The sequence below is a fragment of the Oreochromis aureus genome, linkage group 7 (assembly GCF_013358895.1).
Source record: "Oreochromis aureus strain Israel breed Guangdong linkage group 7, ZZ_aureus, whole genome shotgun sequence".
Classification (NCBI taxonomy): Eukaryota; Metazoa; Chordata; class Actinopteri; order Cichliformes; family Cichlidae; genus Oreochromis; species Oreochromis aureus.
Window position 1 is genome coordinate 35,112,881 of NC_052948.1, and position 23,268 is coordinate 35,136,148.

Genomic DNA, 23,268 nt, shown 5'->3' on the forward strand with positions numbered 1-23,268 from the left:
CCAACATTCTCTTCATGATTCAGCAGTATGCAATGTCAAGAAACAGTGTAACACGTTCAACAGTGTCGAATAATACAGGTCAATCCAATAGATCTAATGATTTTCACACTCTTTTAGGTCAGAAGTATAATGCAAACTAAAACTACATACTGATCACACACTCTATATTAAGGGGTATAATATGATCTACAGCAGTATCATAATTCAACTACTTTGATTACATATATATGGTAACATATGATAACAGAATAATCTCACAGTAGTTCAAGTATCACCACATCATGAATTAAGTTTTGTTCATCCTGATACCTGCAATTTTGTGGAATCCCTCTTTGATAAATCTTGTGGGTCTATGACCGGGGAACACCACAAACAAGTACAGGAGACGTTTCAGTGCAACTGTAACATTCCTGACTGCCCGACAGACGGTAGCCTTGGAAACGTGCTCAGCGTCACCAATATTATACAGAAAGCTCCCGTTTGCAAAAAAAAAACGAAGTGCAATACAAATAATATGTACAGAACTGAGAGAATGTCCGCGATGTGTCACATGAGCAATATAAGGCCTGAGGATGTTATTCAAATAAATTATGGATTGTGCTGAAAAACTGTAACGTTCACACAGAAAATCATCAGGAAATGATAAAATGTCCAAACGCGCTCTAATCACTCTCTCCCAGCGGAGAGCTCTGTGGAGAATTTGGGCTTCAACATCTACTGGCTCTTCAAGGAAGGGGCACGCCATGTCTGACACTTCCTACAGTCAGGTTTCCGACAAAGAGGCGGAGAAGGTCAGGGTTAGTTGAAGTAAACCTGCTAGGGGGCAGGTTAGCTTCACGGAGTGTGTCGTCATAGTAACTCACTCAGAATTAATCTAAACTTGCTTTGTGAAACCGAAAACCCAGAGTTTTCGTTAACTCAGGGTATACTTACTCAGAGTTTGCACTAAACCGGCTTTCTGAAACAGGGCCCAGATAATAGGTTTTAATTCCAGTCTGTTTGGCAACCCTACAGATAACCGTTTATTTTAGGGGGTTATAATTTGTTTATAGTTTCTATGAGTGGTTTCATGAAAAGAACTTGTTAATTTGGTACTAAAAGGGGGGAAAATTGAAGTTCTGTATGTGCACAACAGTATGCTTGTTGTTGAATTTAATGCTTTTGCCTTGATCAGACCTGCTATGTACTAACTGAAAGACTCAAGGTTAGACCTGCATGCGATTTACATTTTAACACTCAATAACATTTTTTTTTTTTTTTAATTCATAAGCACAACAGAACTTACACATTGTCATTACTTTTCGAAAAGACAACACTTTCTGTCCTTAGACCATCGATTCCCTTTGAAAAAAGGGAAAACAGGGCAGAAGGAGGCAAAAGCAATTAGAAAAATGGGTCTTTAACTATGGCAAGAAAAGATGAAACATTGGGTTGATAGTGCATGTAATACAGAATGTCCATATTTAGCCCTTTTCTGGGTGTAAGAAACTGACCAAGTCGTATTTTACCATTAAATTCTGAGCAGTTAATTTAATATTAATGTAACCATTTTATCTAGTCAGGACCCAGATTCATTATTTCCAATGGAGGGCTACCTTGTTTTTATTTATTATAAAACCTGTGTGGATTATAACATTCAGGTGTAAACAGTTTTTTTTTTCCTGTTTGTTGTACTTATGTTTACTTAAAATATGTATCGAAATGGATGAATAAAAAACAAAGCACAAAACACTTTATCGGCTTCATTCTTTTTCTCTTTATTCTTTTTTTCAAAGACAGAAAAAAAGAAGCCATCACCAGAAAAAATCTTATTGATATGCAACAGTAAATAAAGCAGTTGGACAAATCTGTATAAGCCTTTAGTGTCAGTGATTTTTTAAAATCAGTTAAAGAAAAAAAAATGTCTTTAAAAAAATATTACCAAAAGATAGGAACTTCTGAAACATGTCTCAACTGTCAGCTTCAAGGCACTTTGCTTTTCTGATTGTGGTTAAACAATTGCTACAGAACCACATGACCATGAATAATAACAAACCAAGATGACCTTTCACAAGGTTTTACAAGCAAGAATCACATGTATCAGTTCCTCATACGGACTATAGCGCAATGCAATACTGCCTCATGACTCGTGACTGTAAATGTCTGATTCAGCTGTAAGATTTTAGTCCAAAACACGGGAATCAAATATCAAGTTCCATCTTGAATCATTTGACAGCAAATACAAAAATAAAACTAATTGGTGCAGTATGAATAAACCCTGTCAAAAAAAACCAAAAACCAAACAACAACAACAACATAGCATCCTAACACACCACAAGCTGTGCAGACTTCCCATCTCTGGGTTTTGTGTTATCATGCTCTGGGTGATTCCAGTGCACTTCCTCTTTCTAAATCAATTGTTTAGATTTTCAAGACAATAAAAAAAAATTGAAGAAAGAAAGAATTGAACAACTATTACTTCTGGAGATAAAAAAAAAAAAAAAAAAAAAAAAAAAAAAAAAAAAAGATTTTTCCACAGGTATTACTCACATAGTCTGCTGACTTAAAAGCGAAGTAAAACTAAGACTGAAAAACTGAGTATTTTCCTAACATTATGTACCAGAAATGAGTTATTTGTTAATTAGGGACAAATGTTAAAATGTAGCATTTCCTGTTTTCTGGAAGCTTAAAATCATTTTCAGTTTCTATATCCAGATGAGGTTTAGGCAAAGTTTAGTGTCACGTAGCTCATTCTCCACCAATTTTTCCATCCTCAGAGATCCTCGGGTGGTAAAAAGTAAAGCTTTTACTTTATTTCACTATATTAAATGTCTGTGTCATCACATCCGACCTAAGAGAGGAAATGAGATAAAATAACCGAGGACCGACCCTGCGATGACCCCGAGGAATATCCAGGTGTTATAGGACATGACGCACAGCATCAGCATGTAGGCCAGAGACACCTGCAGCATGTGGAGGACCGTCTGTATGATGTGCAACAACCAGCTGATGAAAAGAAGAGGGAAAGGGCTATTTATAAATAAACTAATAAGTCAAATACATCATTCAGGTCTCGAGATTCAGTCTGCCAGTATGTAATGGTGTCAGTTTGCCACAGACTTTTGTTTAACACTGCCTAAAAATAATAATAGTTGCAATCTAGGATACACCAACAAAAAAAAAGTGTCACCATGCTATGGAGGTTACTACCACGCCACAACCATACAGTTCAAATAGATGCATGTCTTTATTTTAATCAGTGATTTGCATTTCGCAGTACGATCCATGATAAAAAAGTTACTAGAAATGACTATGTTTGCTTACCTGTTCCTGGTACTTTGAGGTGTAACGACTGATGCTATAGGGGTCAGTGAGGATTCAGAGGGGCTGCAGTCCAGGACAGAGATGCTGTCGCAGCGGGAAGATGGTGGGGCGTCATATGGAGACTGAGGCTGGGTCAGCTTGGAGGGATTCCCCAGCCACAATCTCCATACTTTAAGCACCTCGTAAAAGACAGTCAGAAGCAAGACCACCAGCACTGACACCACCATCCCTGTAGGTACAAAAATACAAAATGTTAACTCACAAAAAAAGTCACTATTAAAAAGTACTTTTATGCAGTACATCATTATTTTTGCTACTTTGACACCAACATCTGTTCACTTAATGTGAAGCTCCAGCCAAAAGCAGGTTCATGAAAGACAGAGGACTGGAAGCATTGAGAAAACAATACATTTTCTCTACATATAGCTTGACAACGTTTTCCCTTCTTCCCCTGGGATACATGAGGGGTATCTGTTCTGGCAATTCCTCTACTACCGTAATATTTTAGTATTAAAATTTTATTTTTCACTTTAAGAACTAATTCTAACCCCTTAAACCTCCTTAATGTAATTAAATCCAATCCAGATCCACTTCAAGGCTGACAAATGAAGAAAGGGGTTGGTGCACAGCATTTCAAAGCTGTTAAAAGACCAACTTCAATTAATACATTTTTGGTTCCTGCTACAAGTTTAAAAAAAAAAAAAAAGAAAAGAAAAAAGAAACACTTAATAAAAAGATGCAAAAACTTCCATAGTTTCACCTCTCAAGCAAACAAACCTGTTAAAAACAAGTTTGAACAGGTTTACTCAAGTTTCAGTTCATGAACATGGTAGATCGAGTTTGTATAGTGATGTAAACAATATTACAGAAACACTTCACCGTCATCAGAAATAAGTATATGAATTGCACCACACAATTTCTAATCCACAAGAACTGGTTCTAAGGCTTTTTCGCAAGACTTTTTAATACTGTGCAGCTTACCTGCAGGGGTGTGCACATCCCAGAAGTCGAACAGCAGCGTCACACTGCTTGACACCCCAAAAGTCATCTAAAGAAAAATGAGAAGGGTATTAGGTGTTGCTCACTGGTAAAGTGGAGTTTAGGGCCAACATTACTACTGAATGGAGTGTTGTCCAATGTTCCAAGAACAGTCTGTACAATAGTAACCAAAAATATTTTGAGTACTGAGTCAAAAACAAAGAATTTAATTTATACTACTTTGCACAAATATACTGTATATAGACATGATTTTCTCTAACAATTAGAGGACATACTGCCCCACAAAGGCACACTTTGTTCAGCCTTGCTGCTGTCGATATGGGCTGACAGAGGAATGCACCGTCTGTGGCTCTTGCTTGCTCAGCAGCCCAGCTCCATCCCCGATAATTCACCACCTGTCTTGGCATGACTGCCCCTCACCAGCTGCAAACTAGCAGATCTCAGTTAGGCTGTTGCCTAACTGAGATCTGCTAGTCCAACTTGAGAAAGAAGTAGGCAGGATTCAGGAGAAAGACACACTGAAAAAAAAAAATCAATAATAATAATGAAAAAAAACAAAAAACAAAAACATTTACACAGAAAAAAAAAAAATCAATCACTGTGCAGCCTTATCAGGTATAGAACCAAAGACTCTTATATACCGAAAGTTAACAAATGGTTGTGCACTTTATAACAAAAAAAAAAAAAAAAAAAAAAAAAGACAGAATGGAAGTTGTTCTACTTCGTCACAAAAACCAAACACAAGTTATTTTAAATGCTAGTTATTTTAGTCTCAAAAGGTCAGGATTACCACAATGCTTTTGTTGCTGGACTTTCTAAAAAGACTGATTATAATCTTTTTTATTCAAATAAGAATAAAGTTCCAAATTTAACAGAGCTACACTAGCTTCCAGTGTCATACACACTGACCTAAAAATTCTCGCCTTAGATGGTCTTGGACCATGGTTTATCACTTTATCTCAGGGCACTCTGAAATCCTCCAATGACAAACTTAAGACGTACGATATTTCTATCAAAAAAATCTGGGAGCAGCTTCGGCCCCTCATGCCCCCAAACCACCGTTTGGCTTCTTTCTCCATGACTCCATATCTTTCTCCATGACTCCATATCTTTCTCTTTCTGCCTCTCTCCCTCTTTTTGCTTCATCTTCCTCATAAACATTTTTATGAATTTTGATTATCAAGCAAAGCACTGAATGGAGTACCTCACTCAACTTTAGGGAAGCCTTCAACTATTGAGAGGAAGACCACGAAAGCCTTTCCAAATACGGTCACACTGAGGTGCTCAGCATAGCTGTACATTAGTTGTCTGTAGAATTACACAAAGCTTTGTAGTTAGTCATCTACATTTGTAGTTATGGGTCACTGAGCGTTTAAAGCAATTAAAAAAAAATAAAATAAAATCTACTGCAGTTATTATTTGTGCCCTCTTTCTTTGTCAACAGTCTCCCTTTTCTGCCTAAGCTAACCAATGAACAATCAACCTACATACAGCTTTTTGGAGGACTGCACACAAGTACATTTTCGTATCCTCTGCGTATTCGAAGACCTACACAAACAGATACCAATGTGGGATCATAAACACTTCACAATGTCATTACGAAAGCGGCACCATTGTCAATGGGAAACTACCTGAAAGGTTCTCTAAAAGGTGGAAAACAAGAACCAATCTGAGCCATCCACTGAAGCCAGTTTTAGACTTTGCTGGTGATCTTGCGTAAAGTATAACCAACTGTAATAGAAAACTGATGCCCAACAGAAAACAGCGCATTTAAGCCTAAAGTCATGTTAACTATGCAGATGAGTCTGGTCATCTTGGAACTACTCTCAGCAAAGACAATGCAGTACAAAAGGTTATCGGAGCGAGGATTATCCAGTTTATCCAGAGGCCAAATCAATAAGCTTAAGAACAAAGGTCCATCTGTCCAACAGTAAACAGAGTTGTTTTGTTTGGTATTGTTGCCACTGGCTGTGACGTAAAAACAATTGATGCCTTAATCCTCCTTATTTTCTGGACTTCTAAAATTTCAACTACACAGTCAGGCCAGATGACCAAGTTCGGAAGTGCAGTGCTGATAATCAAACATCCTCAAAGTTCTTCCCAAAACAACTTGGTGGACGAATGTAATGACCCCTTGTTAGAATATGGACCTAACAAGGGAGAAAGCACAATATGAAGTACAAGACAAATCATAGAGGGAAGGATTTTATTTTCTACTTTTTCCTCTTCTCTTTCCTGGAGTAATGATGGGAATAATGGCTTTCCTTCCTTGAGTCTTGTTCTGCTGATGGTTCCTTCTTGTTACAAAGGAGGCTTGTCCTCCCCACCATCACCAAGCGCTTGCTCATCAGGGTTCCCGCTCACAAAAATTGTCGTTAAAATAAAAGCTCTTTGAGATTACCCTTGTTGTGCAGTGGCAATGTATAACTAAAACTGAACTGACTAGATGATCAAAGCTAATTAACTCCATCATGTACATTCCTGTCTAGTTGTGACAGTCGCAAAGAAAAAGACAAACCACAGCAGGCATCCTGGAGGTTTAGATATTTGGGCAATCACATGATGTAACGGGGCCATTATGCTTACTGTTCTCCTCTGGGGCCATTATGCTTACTTTTCCATACGACAAAAGTCATGTCATATCCTCTGGTGCCGGTCGTTTACCTCTCGATTAAGTGACTAATGCGACAGGTACAATGGAGGCCTAAGAAAAGACCCAAGTTGACACTTCGTATACCATATACAACTACTTCGCTATAGAAAACCAAGTAAAGCAGTCAAAGGATAATCCTATATTGGCTCTTAATCTACAAAAGGTTTGGACTTTATTATTGTGATTTATAACATTTTACTCAACATGCTAGTCATCTATCACAACAACTAGAACCAGCAGAGTTCCATCCATCCATCACTGACACCCTAGTCAGGCTGTCAAATACCTACCAAACTGTGGGAAGTAACCTCCCTCCACACCGAAAGGTCTCAAACACCCACAAGGTTCAAGCTAACCCAAGAACCACTTACCTTCCTATCCAAGTTTCACTTCCTTTATGTTTTATCAAATTAAGGACTTTTGGAGGCAAAACGCAGTTCCACAGAGAAGCAGTGTACAATCAGAGCCAAAACTGAACTATGAAGTCAGTCTGTACATTTACATGAATGTTAAAATTATTTAGTTTGGGTTTTAACTTCAGAATTCACCTTCATTCTCAAGCCCTAACCAAACGTGGTTTGTTTAAAACCTGTCTGATCAGCTCCCCTGTTATCTTTTTAGTGAGCTCACCTTTAGCTCAAATCTCAGCAATTACCGTACTGAGTGAACTGTACCCCATATAAATTATGAACAAACCTACAAAAGCAGCATCCAATTTGTGATAAATGTAGTTATTATTTTAAAGGCAAAAATGTAAGAGCTAGAAAGAGCTGGCTTTGCTGCACAGTGAGAAACAATAAATTTATATCAGTTTTAAAGTCTTTATCACTTCTTTTAATGTGAAACAGAGACATGGTGGCAAAGTTTCCAGTTAAAATGGCACAGGACAGCATGGGTGATAAAAAAGCCGAAGTATTTGACAGAATGAAAGAACAAAGGAAAAAAATCAAATACAGACAGCTTGAGTCAACAATCCAACTGGGGGCTAGACTCGGAAAGCACTGTGAGCTTATCTTTCAAATACACTGGAAAAACCAGGTGTTTGCTTTCAAGGTGACAGTTGGGACTGAAAACGGTGTAATTAGTGCTGCTACTACAAGCACTCAAAATGACTGTATTCTGCACTTTTATATGAATACAGAACAATTTCCGAGTCTCAAAATGTGCTTGCAGTATTTAGGTTTAACCGATAACTTTCATTTAAAGGTTATTTAGGGTAAAAATATCACAACTGCAGTGAAACTACACGTTTTAGTTGGGATGTATAGTTAAAAAAAAAGTCACTCAGGTTTTAGTGGCATAAATGCACTAAAGACCCTAAAGCAATGATTGAGCTTATTTTGAATTCCAAGTGCATAAAGCAGCAGCACCTACACATGAATTCAGACATTTGCAATTTGCATACCTAAACTGATCTGACCTAAATTCATGTATTCTCAGAAATCGATACTTTAAACAGAAAACAGCACAGGTAACATAATGTCCAGCTTTGGATGGCACTGTCAACAAGGTATAAAGTTAATCATATGGTTACATAACACTGACGCTGTTGTTTTTAGTGGTTTTGTACTAGACTCTTAAAAAGAAATAAAGGTCTCAGTAAGCGTCCATTCTCGTTAGCTTGGCAACTATAAACATGACTCAAAGTACAGTTAACTCATCTTTGAAAAACTAAGATGTGTTGTCTCCCAGACTTACACCAGGTCAGACGGTAGCAGTTTGTAGTAGTAGTTTCACAGCAGATTATTTCATATTTTTCTGACTGGGTTTATTAGATGCAGTGTGTCAGACACCAGTAAGTACTGCTTACACCAAATCCCTGGGTTCCCCGAAGTGTGCATGACATGTTTTCCTCACACTGAGTGAGTCAATGCCACAAATTTAACCAGCAAAGAAACGTCCCAAATGCAAAACAGCTTATTAAAGTAGCATATATGGCGTATGCTAGACGGCTGACTGACAAAACAAACACACACAAAGAGAACTTACTCGCATCCTGACGAGCTTGCTGAGCTAACGTTGATACCACACTTTCAGCGGTTATTGAGTGCAGCTTCCATCACAGATGAGTCTCGGTCCGGACATTCAAGCACGAGCCATTTCCACATAGTCGGCGTGCATTTCTCAAATATCCCTCAACAGAAACAGCCAGTGTCCCACCTACTCAGCCCAAAGACGCTATGTATGTAGCCTGTGGTACCCCGTGACTTCGCCTAACAAACCAAGGTTGACGGTTAATGTAGTTTTTCAACATGCAGGACGAAGGCAAACATCCTGAGTGCGACTGCGCAGTCGAAATAGAGAGTCCCGGAAAAACAAACGTTACCCTTCAGATTAAAGAGGGCGGCTACAACCCCCAAATATTTGAGTTTAAAAACGAGTGAAATAAGACCGCCAACTGAGCAGAAATTGAAGCTTTTAAAGCGTTTAATGAATATGTATTAAGCTAGGGTGACCAAATGTCCTCTTTTTTTTCCACTTGTTGACATTTTTTATTTCACCATTCATTAACGCACAGAGAAGGTATCGTTTAAATATGTTACAATTTTCTTTTAAGCAAACAGCATTATTAAAGTTCTTCATGACTGAGCCAAGTGCCCTCTTTTTTGGAAATCAAAATATGGTCACCCTATATTATGCATGCGCAAGTCAGAACTTCATTGGTCAGAACTCTGTGGTCATGTGACAGACGGAAGCAGCTCACACAATTCTTGCAGCTCAGAGGCGTTAATTGCAATTCCCTGCGGCCACAACCGGCTTTATAGAGGGTTAAAATTGCAGTTACCTGATTAACTGCTTCAGTGTTTCCATAACATGCACTGCTGTTCCAGGTGAGGGCATGCCAGCATAGGAAATGTCCATGAAGTATCTCTAGACCAGGGGTAGGCAACTCCAGGCCTCGAGTGCCGGTGTCCTGCAGGTTTTAGATATCACCCTGGGTCAATACACCTAAATCAAATGAGATCATTACCGGGCATCTGGAGTACTTCAAGACGTGTTGAGGAGGTAATTTAGCCATTTGAATCAGCTGTGTTGTATCAAGGACACATCTAAAACCTGCAGAACATCGACACTCGAGGCCTGGAGTTGCCCACCCCTGCTCTACCATCACCCTCATACACTTCTCCGCCATTCTTGACTTCCTCATGCAGTCCCACACTTCCTCTCTTGGCACCCCAGCATAGTCTTCCTCTAGAATCCACCAAGAGAGTGGATCACATCTGCAGTTCTTTTCCTCAGTATGAACCCGTACTGTTGATGTATACATGTTTGTCTGGAACAGTTCTCTCTTGCAATTAGACATTGGGTCTCAATGGGACCACCTGTATAAATAAAAGGTGTGTGTGTGTGGATGTGGATGGATGGAATAGCAGACCTGTGCTACTATCCTGTTTTTCTAAATGATGAAAACATTATTCATATATAACACGGGGTTTTCAAACTGAGTTTACATGATGGGCCGCATACAAGTAGGTCGGACCAGGGAACCCCCCTTCTATCAGTGGAAAGAAGATTAACTCCACATGTAATACCTGAGATATAAGAAAAAGAACTACAAATGTAAAAGCAATGTATTCTTCTACCTGATAAGGAAACAAAAAGAAAAAATAAATTCTGGTAGCTCATTGCATAGTGTCCTGTAATTATAAAGCAGAAATATTTTGTCCACAGAAAATGCCTTTTTTTTTTTACTTGGACCCATTGTAAAAGAAAATACATTTCTGTAGTGGATTATGGAAAAAACAGGGACTTCTCTGTCATTGCAATGTTTATCTATTATTTATTTACTTTAGTATGAATGGCAGTGGGGGAGGTGTTTATTAGTAGCCAAAGCTGTTAAATCATGTGAAAACACTATTAAAATTGAGAAATTTATGCCCTTCTTCACATTTTTAAAAATTATACACTGGACCAGATTGCAGTCTTTGCCGGGCCGTTTCTGGACCCATACCTTATGTTTTGAAACCCCTGCCACAACATAAGAAAGTCTGGCAAAACGTTCAGGTGTAACAATAAACAGTCTATTTTTTATACATTTTTTTTTTTTTTTTTTTTATACAGCAGAAAACTGTTTTTTGTTTTTGTTTTTTTCACAGAAATGTGAGTGGATGTAGTGCTTTGCTAAAGCTACCCCTTACCAAACCTACTTTTAAGTTTATTGTAGCTACAAATGGCTCCAGATGAGTCATCTGCATAGCTTCATCTGTTCTATACGAGAACAAATGAAAATGTTTGCCATAAAGTAACGCACTAGGCAGAAATAAAGATCAAAAGACATGTCATATAACTTTATTGTCATTCTATGCAGTACAGCTTTGATTCTGCACTGTAAGCTGAAACTGTACACGTAATGGTTGAGGTGCAACTATTAGTATATCCACACTGCACCTGTAAACAGCTCATATAGTAGAAAAATACAAAACTGGACACCACTCATCAATATGTGAGGGGAGGGGAGGGGGATGAAAAGATAACATAATATGAGGGGTTTCATAAAGCTATAGTACCTTTTGGTGAAGAGGATTTGAACAGAATGAGGGCTGGTAAAGGCAGCGTGAAATGACTTCAGAAAGAAGGAATTGCACAAGTTTTTTTTCTAAAACGAGTTAAAAACAGAGTTCAGCAGGTCTAAAAAGTCCAGTGTCTTACTGCTTTTGAAAGCTACATCTGTGTACATCAAATGCACTTTGCACAGTCCGCCGGAGACAAAGTAGGAGGAGCATGTCCTGATGTCCTCAAAGAGAAGAAGAAGGTAGTCCACCACAGGCTGATATAAATGTTGAAGGGTATCCAGATTGTTTAAGGCATGCTTTCACAATAATGCAGAGCCACAAGATTTCTGCTATCAGAAACTCGTGCAGTGATTTGAAGCGGAGTGGCAAGATAAGACGAAAACACACGAAGAGTCACACAAACATTCAGTGCAGATGTTGTGCTTCAGATTTTCAGGGGCATTAGGCATTACTATGCCTGGAGGATGTGGCTGAATTTTTTTTTTGTCATCAATATATGACACAATATGACAAATGTATGCAACTACGTGGAACTGCAGCACTGAAGTCTATTTTGCTGTTATGAATGAAATGAGAAAAGAGTTTTTATACGTGCAAAACAAAAGGTTTGGTGAACAAATATCTATACATACAACAGAAAATAGCAGACATTTGTGCACTGCTGAGATCATATTATGGTACAACACAAAATCAATACAAAATACAATACAGTTAAAACCCACTGCTGACCACAAGCAGAAATGGACAAAAAAGGAAAATTATCTCCACTTTTACAGATGTTGGATCAGAAATCGGCTCGAACTCAAGTGTGATTGAGGTTAAACTGCATTTTACTTTCTCTCTCTCTCTCTCTCTCTCTCTCACACACACACACACACACACACACACACACACACACACAGAGTAAATGAAGTGCTGAGCTGTTCAGATGTGTGTCACCATCTGCACTGACTGAAACACTCAAATCACCAGAAGAAATTTAAGGCAACAAAGAGGGGAAGAATAAAATAAATCATCATGATGCAAACCACATGCATCTTCAACCTCAGTTTATAAGTTCTTCTCAACAGAAAAGAAAGAAATACATTTTTAGAGCGGACCTCAGCTGGTGAATGACAGAAACAAGGACTAAGTTAGGTGGGTCAGTTAACGTGGCCGGTCATATTAGTCTCCAGTTTCAAGAGCAGGCTCAAAAGAGATAAAGCCTGTACCGGTATTACCCACAAGGGGGCAGACAACGACTTTCGGTACTGCAGTCCTCATAACCAGCCACAGGGAAAATAAGGCTGCCCTCTGAATACAAAAGTGGTAAGGCAAGAAAAACATCTTAAGGAGCCAATGCAAGGGAGAAGTAATGAAATAAAACCTATAATAAATAATACGATAGTTTGACTGCATTGGAAGCGCTTTTGATTAAAAGAACTTTTCCTCTTAAAATCTAATTTGCATTAAATTTTCCTCTGGTCTGTAGTGCTGTTTATCCATCGATATTGATTTGGTGTGAGTTTCCCAGTTTCCAACATATCAGCTCTGCAGCTGTCTGCCTACTCTTGGATATAGTGGAACTGAATGGCACGGCACCTTTGGAGCTAAAAGACACACACAAAAAGAAAAAAAAAAACAAAGGAAAATATCCATGCATGCTTTTTCTGAAGCTCATCTGAGTTCAGGTTACCCAGAGACACCCACACTTGCCTGTCATTGGGTTCTTCATTGTGTTCCCAACCAGCTGAGCAATGCAATCTCTCCAGCGTGTTCAGGTTCCACCATGGGGGCATCTTTCCAGTAGGACATTGTAAAAAGAAAAAGAAAAAAAAAAAAAGCCAGAAATACCTCGACTGACTCTTTGCGATGTGAGCTCCTCATCCCAGACACCTTTCAAATATCTGTTATCTCATTCTTTGGGTTACTACCCACAGCTCATGACCACAGGCGAGGGGGAGAATGTAGATTAACTGGTAAATTGACGACTTCATTTTTATGCTCAGATCTCTCTTCCTTAAAACAGACTGGTACAGCCCGTACCACACACATCTGTCTATCAATCACCCGCTCCCCTTTCCCTCAATTGTCAGTTCAACACCTGGGACACTTAAACCCCTCCCCGACCCAGAGTGCACACTCTACCCTTTTCCGACTGAGAACCATGTCCTCAGTCCTGATGCAAAGTGCCTCACTGTGAGCCAGAGGTCACCAAACTAGAAACCCTCCACCACTTGGATGGATTTATAAATTAATAAAGGTTATGAACAGAATCTGTGAAGAAGGGCAGCCAAAACCCACCGAGAACACATCTGAATTACTGCCAGCAGTGCAAACCAAGCTCTCTCTACAGTTGTACATGGACCAAACAGCCCATAAAAGCCCAAAACATAAGGAATAGCTACATCATGACCTGGTAATGCAACAAAATACCCTGATTTTGTCATGAGCAGTTTCATTCAGGAACTACTTTATTTCCATTATCAACAACTGCCAAAGGATAGAAGCAGCTCAGCTGTTGTGGAGGCTTTTAATGATTACATTGTCAGCCTCTCGTCATTTGTTGTTGGATGCTTACTTCTGCAGAAGGATATGGTTGGCAAACGTTGACAGAGGAATGATGGCAGTAGAATAAAAGGTTTATGATTTTTTTTTTTTGAGAAACTGGGTCATGATTGCTGATGACCTATTGAAATGTATTATTTTCAAAATTCCATCTAGCTCCATAACAAGGATATCTGAAATCGATTAACTCAAGACGATCTAGATTTTAAAAAAGAAACAAACAGCACAACAGACCAGAGGAAAACTACTGAATGAACTGAATTTGTTCCTTTAATTATTTTAATCAGTTAATCAGCTGAGTGGTTTCCCTAAGGACCCACTTCTCTTTATAACCATTATGGGCATTTTAAAAAAAAGATTTTGCTATGAAAAGGAGCTGTTATCACAGGCATCACCTGTGACTGTGTATTCCTCTCTTTATACCCATGATGGAGGCAGCTCTGCCTGCACGATGACGAGGACAGGTGAGACGCGTACAAACAACAGCGAACCACACTAACAAGCGCATGTCTGGACCCCCTACCACCAACACAAAAAGGCCAGACTGTAAGCTTTCATCTGTCTCAAGTCTTCGGTGACCAGCATTAGTTTCAAGGCATCACAGATGCAACAACATGTTGTAAATAAAAACAACAGACGTGTCCAACGACTGATTATTCTAAATGCTGTATAACAATGTGAAATACTTCTTTTCTTTTTTTTTTAGGCACAGTGATGTTCACCTGACATTATCTGCTGGGACATGAGGAAAAATTTTAATTATTATATTCATTATAAGAAATGATCCCTTTTTTAAAAACTCATTGCAGGACAAAGAATCAATCTTTGGGGAGTTTGAAGCATCCATCCTCTTTTCATCCAGCTTGTCTCTGGATTCGTTTTGAGGCGAGTGCAAACAGGTGTAGGTGGGAGTGGTCACAATTCTTCATCCACCTGTTTCTTCTCTACTGTCTACTGTTGAAACTGGAGTCGGCACTACTGCAGCTTTCCTCATAACTAGGTGGGGGCTCTGGAACACACAGAGGCAAAAAAAGTAAACAGAGTTAGATAAGAGTTTAAGGTTATCTCAGAACCTAACTGTGATTTAATCTACTGGAGATTATAGGCCAGAAAATGCAAAACACATTGCTTGGTCATTTTGGCCAGTGGGGGCGCTGTCACAGCCTTTCCATGAGTAGCAGCGAAGTCGACCTCTGGTGTTGAAAATGTGGAAGTGCAAGAAACTGCAGGTCCTTTACTGTCCACATTAAGGCTGGCTGCAAATTTTAAATGCACAACTGTACAGCATAACAACAGTTTCTACCACATCTGGAGTATCTGTATTGTTATTATCTGACAAATTCTGTGGACTGCTGTGAGTGGAGCTTGGCCGATACAGGACTTCATAAAGACTGGTATGTAAAGATATTTGGTGATTTTAAAAAAAAAAACCCAATATATCGGCCGATATTTTGAAAACTCGAAGCATGATGATGATGATGATGCAACTCATAAATGCCCAATTAGCCATTACACCTTGCAGGTGTTTGATTGGGTGTGGTAGGTTTATTAAGTACTAACCGTGAGGGTAGTCAGAAGTGCTGTACTCTGGAGGGAGAATGAGTGAACAGGATGTGGGGGTTGGAGCAACATTTCCCTCAGTGAAGAAAGGTATGGTGGCTCCAGTGGACAAACAGAAGAGGGGAGCAGATGCGTTGGGGTGATTGTGGCTAGGCGCCGCCGCCGCACCCGGTGCGTAGCTGAAGGCGCTGGGAGACATTGTGACTGCCTGGCCTGAGGGATCCTGCTGTGAGTGACTCTTTGTGGGAAGTTCCTCACTGGTAAAGCCTCCTGCACATAAATCATCGCCTGGATCCTCCTCCGCTGGTGGAGCGCTGGGCATCACCCCTGCTGCACGCACTGGACTAGTTGGTGTAGACCTCGTTGGAGACTGGTTTAAAGCGATGTTCCCGATGTAGATAGGTAGAGTGACAGCTGCTTCAGGATATCTTAGTGACACCTGTAACACAAATAGAGATCCATGAAGGGAGCAGCGGCATCAGTTTCTGTTAACTATGCATTATTCACAGCTAAAAATATTCCTTATTTAATTTTTATTTCCCCCCCACCCAAGTTGATCCTGTGTCAGAAATAAGCTGTTGTAGATTCTATTCTTTAAAAGTTACCACCCCTTTTGGGTACCCTTAGCAAAGACCCTTTGTTTCTGTAGAAAAGTGTCTGACACCAAGAATTAAAAGCACATTTAACATGTGCATCCGCCATTTTAACAGTTTAGAAATGACACGAGCAGCATACTTTAATAAGTTCCTCTTAAAGCAGCAGCACTCAAGAACACCAAGAAACTGCAACCTGGAAAGTTTTGCAAATTGCTTCCTCTGGCAAATCGAACCATTTTGCCAAACTTGAAATCATACTTCAATGTAGCACTAAAAATGGTAAAAAATATCTTAAATGATGAGGGTGAAAAAATAAAAATCAGATGATCCGCTATTAGCTGCAATGGTCATTTGCAAAATATCACAATATCATCATAGAGGAATTGCTGAACTTCTTCCTACTTCGAAAATCTATTGTGACCCACTCATACTTTGACCTTGGACAATCACATGAATTTTTTTGCCTTCCTTTGATTCATTTGGATCCTACGATAATTTACTTGTTAAGGTCAACTATCCATTAAAAGCTTCACTGCTCTATAATGGTCAATGGTCAATGGTAACTTTATTGTCCCTAACGGGAAATTGATTTGCAGTATGTCCATACAAACAAACAAACAGACAACCAACACATCACATACACTCACCAAAATAATATAATATAAGCCTGATAAAACAACCTAGATTTTTCATCAAAATAAGTGCAATGTGCAATGGCAACAACACTCATGGTTTAGTGTTATTAACTGTGATAATAGCACTAGGTACAAAAGACAGTCTGTGTCTCTTTGTCTTCACTGCAGGCACTTTATAACGACGACCTGATGGAAGCAGTTGAAAATCATTAAAGAGAGGATGATCTGAACACAACAGGACAGAGTTTGCCTTCCTCAGCACCTGCCTGTTATAAAAGTCCACAAGCTGGACCTGAGGCCTCCCTGAAATCTTGCCAGCCACTTTAACCAGGTTGTTAAGTCTGGTCTTATTATTCAGGGACATATTACCGTACCAGGCAATGATACAGAAAGTTAAAACCTGCAGCTCCACTTTAGTTCTTTCCTACTACTTAGATCCATACTTAGATCCAAAAATAGCTCAGAAAATGAAAAGTTTGAATCTTTATTTGATATTTAAATATTTAGGGTCAAATGTATTTATTATTATTTATTTTAAATGACTTTTTACAGTTAACTTGTAGTACCTTCACAGCCCACCAGAGGGCTGCCACCAATACTCTGTGGTCTGATTCAGAAACAATTAGGACAGCATAAAGGAAGTAGATAAATGAAAAGCTGGAGCTGAAAAGCTTCAACTAACATATGTTAAACCTGCAAAACTGCCATCAACTTGGTATAACATGCACACACACACACAGACCTGAATGAAATAGATGATGTCTATAAGGTTGCAGCCTGTCAGTTGTGACTGAGGGAGTGGAGGAACGATGATCTGTTCCTTCCACTCTGCATGTTTTCCTGCCTTCACTTTGGCTCCCTCCACCTCTGCAATGGTCCGTAGGTCTACCACAGGCTTGTGAGTCTTGTAGGTCACTCTCTGATGTGACAAAGTCAAACAATTACAAACATGAAAAGATGTAATGGCAAATTCAAACCGCTTCACACACACCTAACGTGAAAGCTCGCAGGATAACTTACTGTTCTGGAAATGATCAAGATAACTGTTTTTATCTGAGGTAGAAAGAATTTTGTGTGTGTCCACATGAAAAGATTTGTTACTTGAGTGGAAATTCTGGTTTATTCAGAAAGTCTATGAGTTCTCAGTCTTTCTTAAAGATTATTTACACCAACCATCGATGAGTTAAGAAATATTAATATAACTGTCTACATTTAATAACATACCTGTATGAGACTGGCCAGTACACACCCCGTGTCCTTGCCAGATTTGTTGTGGATCTCCGTCAGTAACTTGATGACCTGACCGGGGATGTAACCCTTCATGTCACTGCCAACTTTCAGCATCACAGTCCCCGACTTCACCAGGAGGTAGTTGAACTTCTTGGTGGCCACAACGGAACTGTGATACTGAAGAGGCAGAGTTGTTGAATAAATGTCTGTCTGTCCGTACGTTGGTAGTAATTAAAAAGTTTGGCTAGCAGAAGCTGCGCAGACTCTTTATTGCAGGATAAACAGGAAACTGACAGTCATCAGGAGCAGAGACTTAATTATGAGTAGGAGGGAGAGAACCCTTTCCTGCTCTGCCACGAAATCAAATAAGATTCGACAAAGATAAAAGTTTATTAAATAAAGAAATGCATTACAGCATTCTTTTCAATCCAGTCCTAAATGCACTTGGCAAGAATCAAAGAGAATAAAGCTGAGATCAAAGTGAAGGAAAACAAATGTGAATCAAGCACTTACAGCAATGTCTGGAACCTCATTGAGGTTAAGCATGTTGAGTAGGTAGAAGGGCTTCTGGATTTTGTAGTCCTTGGAGAAGCGTGGCGTATCAATAGTCACCTTCACTCGGTAAACTATTTTCCCAAAGGGTCCCTCAAAGGAAGTTGGGACAGCAGCTAAGGAGGAGATTGGGGGGGAAAGAAAGCACAAACATGAGTGACACTGGGAATTTCAATCCAGCCCACATCAGTTTCTCAATAAAGCTGTAACTTTCATCAACTTCAGAGGGTCACACCTTCACTGTACCAGAAAGCTAACAAGCTCAGTAAGACAGACTGTCCAAAAAACAAAACAAACAAAAACTGTCTCCATAGGTGGCGACTAAGTGGGTCACAGGTAAACTATGTGATTAAAGGTCTTATATTTTCAAGTTCTCACACAACCAATGAGTTGTTCTATTGTGGCCTGTAAACTACGGAGGTCAGAAACAGCCAATAAATAACATCACATTAAATGCATGAATTTATTTCTACATCTATTTCTGAATCATTTTGCTTTTGCATTTCCACAAACTTGTTTGTTTCTGGTTTACAAAGTGTACTTAAGGAGTCAGCATTTCACATTTGGGTGACTGACGCCCAAATCAAAGAAAATAGCTGCCTCTGGTTAGGAAAAACAAAGAAGTAAATTAGACTGAAAACAATGCTGTTAGTCTGGACTATTGCAATAAAGCAAAAGTGCACAGTAATAGAAAGTACAAGAAATATTAAAAAAGTCATAAAAATTTATATATTTTGGATGACTAATTAGTGCGAGGGATTCAAAGAACGACTTGATAAATAAAAAAAAAGGCAAATTAAAACAATGAGATTTTTTTGTTATTTTATAAGTAATTGCATAATGTAATTTTTCAAATGATTACTTTTGGTGCATATTAATCTGTTAAATAAGTCACTTGTTTATTTCTTTACAAGCTTTGAACATTGCCAGTTTTAGTCTTCCATATGCAACAGGCCTTGTGTGATATATGTCCAAGATCACAATTACAAATTCATTATTGTTTTTTTTTTTTCCTTATTTAAAATTCATGAAATACACAATAACAATAACCACTAAAATAAGTTATACTTAGAATTACATTTTTTTCTTTTTAGTATTTTCTATTAAGGATTACCAAAAACTTTCTTTTAAATTGAAAAAAGGGAAAAAAGAAGTTTAAATTCAATACATTTAATTGTAAATTTAGGTAAAAAAAAATTAAAAGAAGGAGAAAAAGGAAAATTAAATGTAGAAATTCTAGAAAAATGGAGGGTTACACTTTATTTTTCGTACATATTTCCCCCAAGCAGAGACCGAGCTGAAATCTGTCTGTATGCATTCCCTCGGAGATGTCACTAAACTAAACTTTCAGATGGATTCCTGCAGGTGTCCTCAGTGATAAAAAGGACAGGCTATGTGTCTCGGGAAAAGGACAGTGAAGAAGTGGAAACTGTGAGGGTAAACATAGGAGCGTAGGAAATTCAAGAAGAGAAAAATAACTATTTTGGGGAGACAGCAGTGAGACAGACAGAAGGGGAGAGATGTTCAGATCCAGTGAAGAGGAAAAACCCCAAAACAACAGGTTCAAAACCTGTTCTGATGCTGCCCATGGAGCAATCTGTGTATAAATTTCCAAGCGGAATGCACACAAAAGTGTTTAATGTGGTGTCAAAATAATGGCAGAGCCCCCTGGCGCAGTCTCTGTTCTAATGTGTTCCTTGATCCTCATTCAGATGTTAATGCCAGCTGCTCCAGGGACTTTCTGCTGCTGCTGCTGTCAATAAGAATTAAGCAGGAGAGGCAGATTGTTGTTGTTTGGTTGCAGACAGCCTGGCAACTAAAATAGAGCCATCAATGGCTGATATCAGGCTGAATTTCCCTGGGGACACACAGGACTGGGCTGCTTGTGGTTACTGAAAGTGGCTAAGGGTTGTAGAGCCTGGCTTGCTCCTTTGAGTGCAGATAAAATCCATAGACTGGAAACATAAGAGCCTAGAAATAACTTGGTGATGTCAAAGCCCTTCATATGCAATGTCCATTCATCTTTTGACCTTAAAGTGGACCCATTATAATTCTTTTTTTTTTTGCTTGGACTCTACTTGAGTAGCTCTGTGTTACTCACAGTTCAAAATAATCCTTATTTATCCTACACTGAGCCTTCGTTCAGCTCCTTAGTTGAGTTAAACAAGTCATTTGAGCTTTTCAGCCTTTTAAGCCAGCTTTCTTCTAATTGAATATCCCTCTAAAACATTAGGTTTGAATAGCCATAAGATCCCATCTCTTATATGGTTTTCAGAGCCAAGAGTAGAAGAAAAACTGCCTGAAACAGAGCATTTTGTATAAGCTGGAGTCTCCGTTTGCCTTTAAGAGTGTGTAGTGCCAAAAATCGCAAAATCTGCAAGCCTCGTCACCAACTGTCAATTGTACGAAAAATAAATTGCATTATTGTATTTTGATTATTGGTGACACTGTTTTTGTGGAAGATTCATTTTTATTATGATGTCTTTTGTGACTATTTGAGAAACTTTGAAAAGAATAACTTGCTAAGATAATCTGATAAATGCTCAATTTTTAAACCACATGTTACAATTCAGGTCGACTCTTTTTTAACCATAAAAAGTCTTAAGGATCACACGGTTCATATTAAGGTTGGTTAGCCTCTCTGAGGTACCAGCAGGGGGCAGCAGGAGCCTCTTTATCCACCTCTCTCTGCCTGATATTTAACATGCCCTTCACTGATGTTCTCAAGACTGGTGGGCTGAAAGGAGAGGAGGACAAAGCACGGAGGCATGAAGACCAATTAAACAGTGACTGCACAAAAGGAGAGGGAACTAAAAATAACCCCTGGCTACCCCCCTTCGTGTGTCAGCCTGTGCCTCAGAGAGGGTGTAAGATACCAGACAGATTGCACAATGTGTGGCCTTACAGGTGCCAAGAATGGTCAGCTGATCTTTAGGGTTATTTACACATTGTGATTTTGTTATCTATCATGAGCAAAAAAACCTTTTTAAGTAGCAATAAAAGTGTCAGGAAATAGCATACCACTCCTAAATCTTTAAACACTGACTACATAATGTTTTTCCATATGCCTTCACATGAATTGGACCTTAACTGCTTTGTCAACAGGGGTTATCACACCTGCATCAGCATGCACCCTTCGCTGAACTGACCTAGATGGGTGATAAAACAAATCTAAGAAAACTTGTTACGGGAACTGAGGCGGTGCTGGGCACACGGAAGAATGAAGTTTCACTCACCTGGAATGACAAACTGGAACGGGAAACTGTGTTCGCCCACTCCCAGGACACCTGTAAAAACAAAAAGGTTTACATTTATAATGATGCTTTTATCAAAACACAGATTTTAATAGATCCTCCCATTAAGGAGCAGAGGCACATACTAAGAAATATACATACGCTAAAATCATTACAGTAAGATTAGTAGACAGAAAAAAACGGCAAATTAAAGTGAATGTGCTGTAAAATCTCATAATCTCATGATTTATGTCCATATTCTTTCATTAACTTTTAATTCACAGATGATCCAAGGACACGGCGTGCCAGCAGGGCTCACCTGCTTTCCCAGCAGGATGAGGTTTCTGAGATAAAACAGGCTTTAGCTGAGACAATTACGCTGAGGTATCTTTTCTAGTGACTTAGACTATTAATGGTTAGTAATAAGAAGTGATAAACTGCTGGGTGACACAAGTGGCAAAGTTCGAGGTTCTCTCAGCAATCATTTATAGGCTTGGCGAGGCCGCAGCAAGCAAAGCCAAGCCTTTTTCTTCCATCCCATCACATCTGCAGACCAGCATCAGTGTGACAAGTATGACCTTTTGGATTGAAGCTAAGATAATGCTCCATGTTTTGTTTTTTTCATAGCTAGTAAATTCCTAAAACAAAAGCCACAGCCCTGAGCTTTATCCTCATGAACGTTTATCTCTGGTTTAAAATAAATGTTACTCAAACTCAATCATATAAAGGGTCAGTTTTCCAGAAATGGTTTAAGCCTAGTCCAAGACCATAAACTTTTTTTTCTCCCCTCAGTGAAGCCCAACTCTCACCTGAAACCTGCTGGGAGAGGTACACATTTGGTAAACTGGTGCTTACAGCCAGATGGCGCAAGTGAGAAGGGCTGAAGATGAACTACAGTACCTGCATTTACTGTAATGAAGGAAAATTTCATCGACTGTGGAACAGCGGGATTCACTGATGTCTTTTTTATTTGTTTTTGGACAACAATGGAGCTCCGTGGTGCAAAGGAAATGCAGATAAAAGCTCCTAGCCTGCACAGGAAACCTCATTAGAATGATTACTTCTTTGTTGATTTTGGCCTTTCCATGGGGTTTGTTGACAGTATGGAAAAGCAGAGAATATCCAGTCTCAAATGTTAGTTATTGGTATAATCAGAATCCCACGCAAAGAAAGACATACATTAAAAGGCAGACAATATTAATAATTTTTTATTATTTTCTTTCTCACATTTTTCATGTTTAAATAAGCAAATGAGGCATGAGATTTACATAAATTTGCATGATTTTCTACAGCAGAAATCAGAATGACACATAAATCCACATAAAGTTCAAAATTGTTGCTTCGCTCTGTCTAATGGTCTAGGCAACGCTCCAATGTATTTACCACCAGGCAATGTGTCAATCAGGAGTATCTCGTGGTCTCACTGGTAGCTTTTCAATCAGTTGC

General features: G+C 39.0%; 2 protein-coding genes across 2 annotated transcripts in view; both read right to left on the reverse strand.

Annotated features, from left to right (window-relative positions):
* Nucleotides 1-1,732: 1,732 nt before the first annotated feature.
* On the reverse strand, nt 1,733-9,202 carry slc31a2 (solute carrier family 31 member 2). Its single transcript, XM_031739007.2, has 4 exons — nt 8,945-9,202; nt 4,285-4,351; nt 3,304-3,532; nt 1,733-2,985 (listed from the first exon to the last, which is right to left on the reverse strand). Exons 1-4 carry the CDS (start codon nt 8,948-8,950, stop codon nt 2,820-2,822), a joined length of 468 nt encoding a protein of 155 aa, XP_031594867.1. The 5' UTR covers nt 8,951-9,202; the 3' UTR covers nt 1,733-2,819.
* A 2,027-nt stretch (nt 9,203-11,229) lies between these two features.
* Nucleotides 11,230-23,268, reverse strand: part of arrdc1b (arrestin domain containing 1b) — a 44,545-nt gene continuing 32,506 nt past the window's right edge. The window contains exons 3-8 of the mRNA XM_031739009.2: nt 21,826-21,876; nt 18,551-18,705; nt 18,032-18,214; nt 17,550-17,726; nt 15,577-16,015; nt 11,230-15,025 (exon numbers count right to left, since the gene is read on the reverse strand). Coding sequence (XP_031594869.1) covers nt 14,961-15,025; nt 15,577-16,015; nt 17,550-17,726; nt 18,032-18,214; nt 18,551-18,705; nt 21,826-21,876 — 1,070 coding nt within the window. The 3' untranslated portion in view covers nt 11,230-14,960. The remainder of the gene's footprint in view (nt 15,026-15,576; nt 16,016-17,549; nt 17,727-18,031; nt 18,215-18,550; nt 18,706-21,825; nt 21,877-23,268) is intronic.

Bases quoted from the DNA above. Each gene is read 5' to 3' on its own strand.
- slc31a2 (XM_031739007.2), bottom strand. The intron at 3,533-4,284 runs GTAAGCTGCACA...TTGTACCTACAG, and splicing joins GGATGTGCACACCCCTGCAG to GGATGGTGGTGTCAGTGCTG. The intron at 2,986-3,303 runs GTAAGCAAACAT...TCTTTTCATCAG, and splicing joins CCTCAAAGTACCAGGAACAG to CTGGTTGTTGCACATCATAC.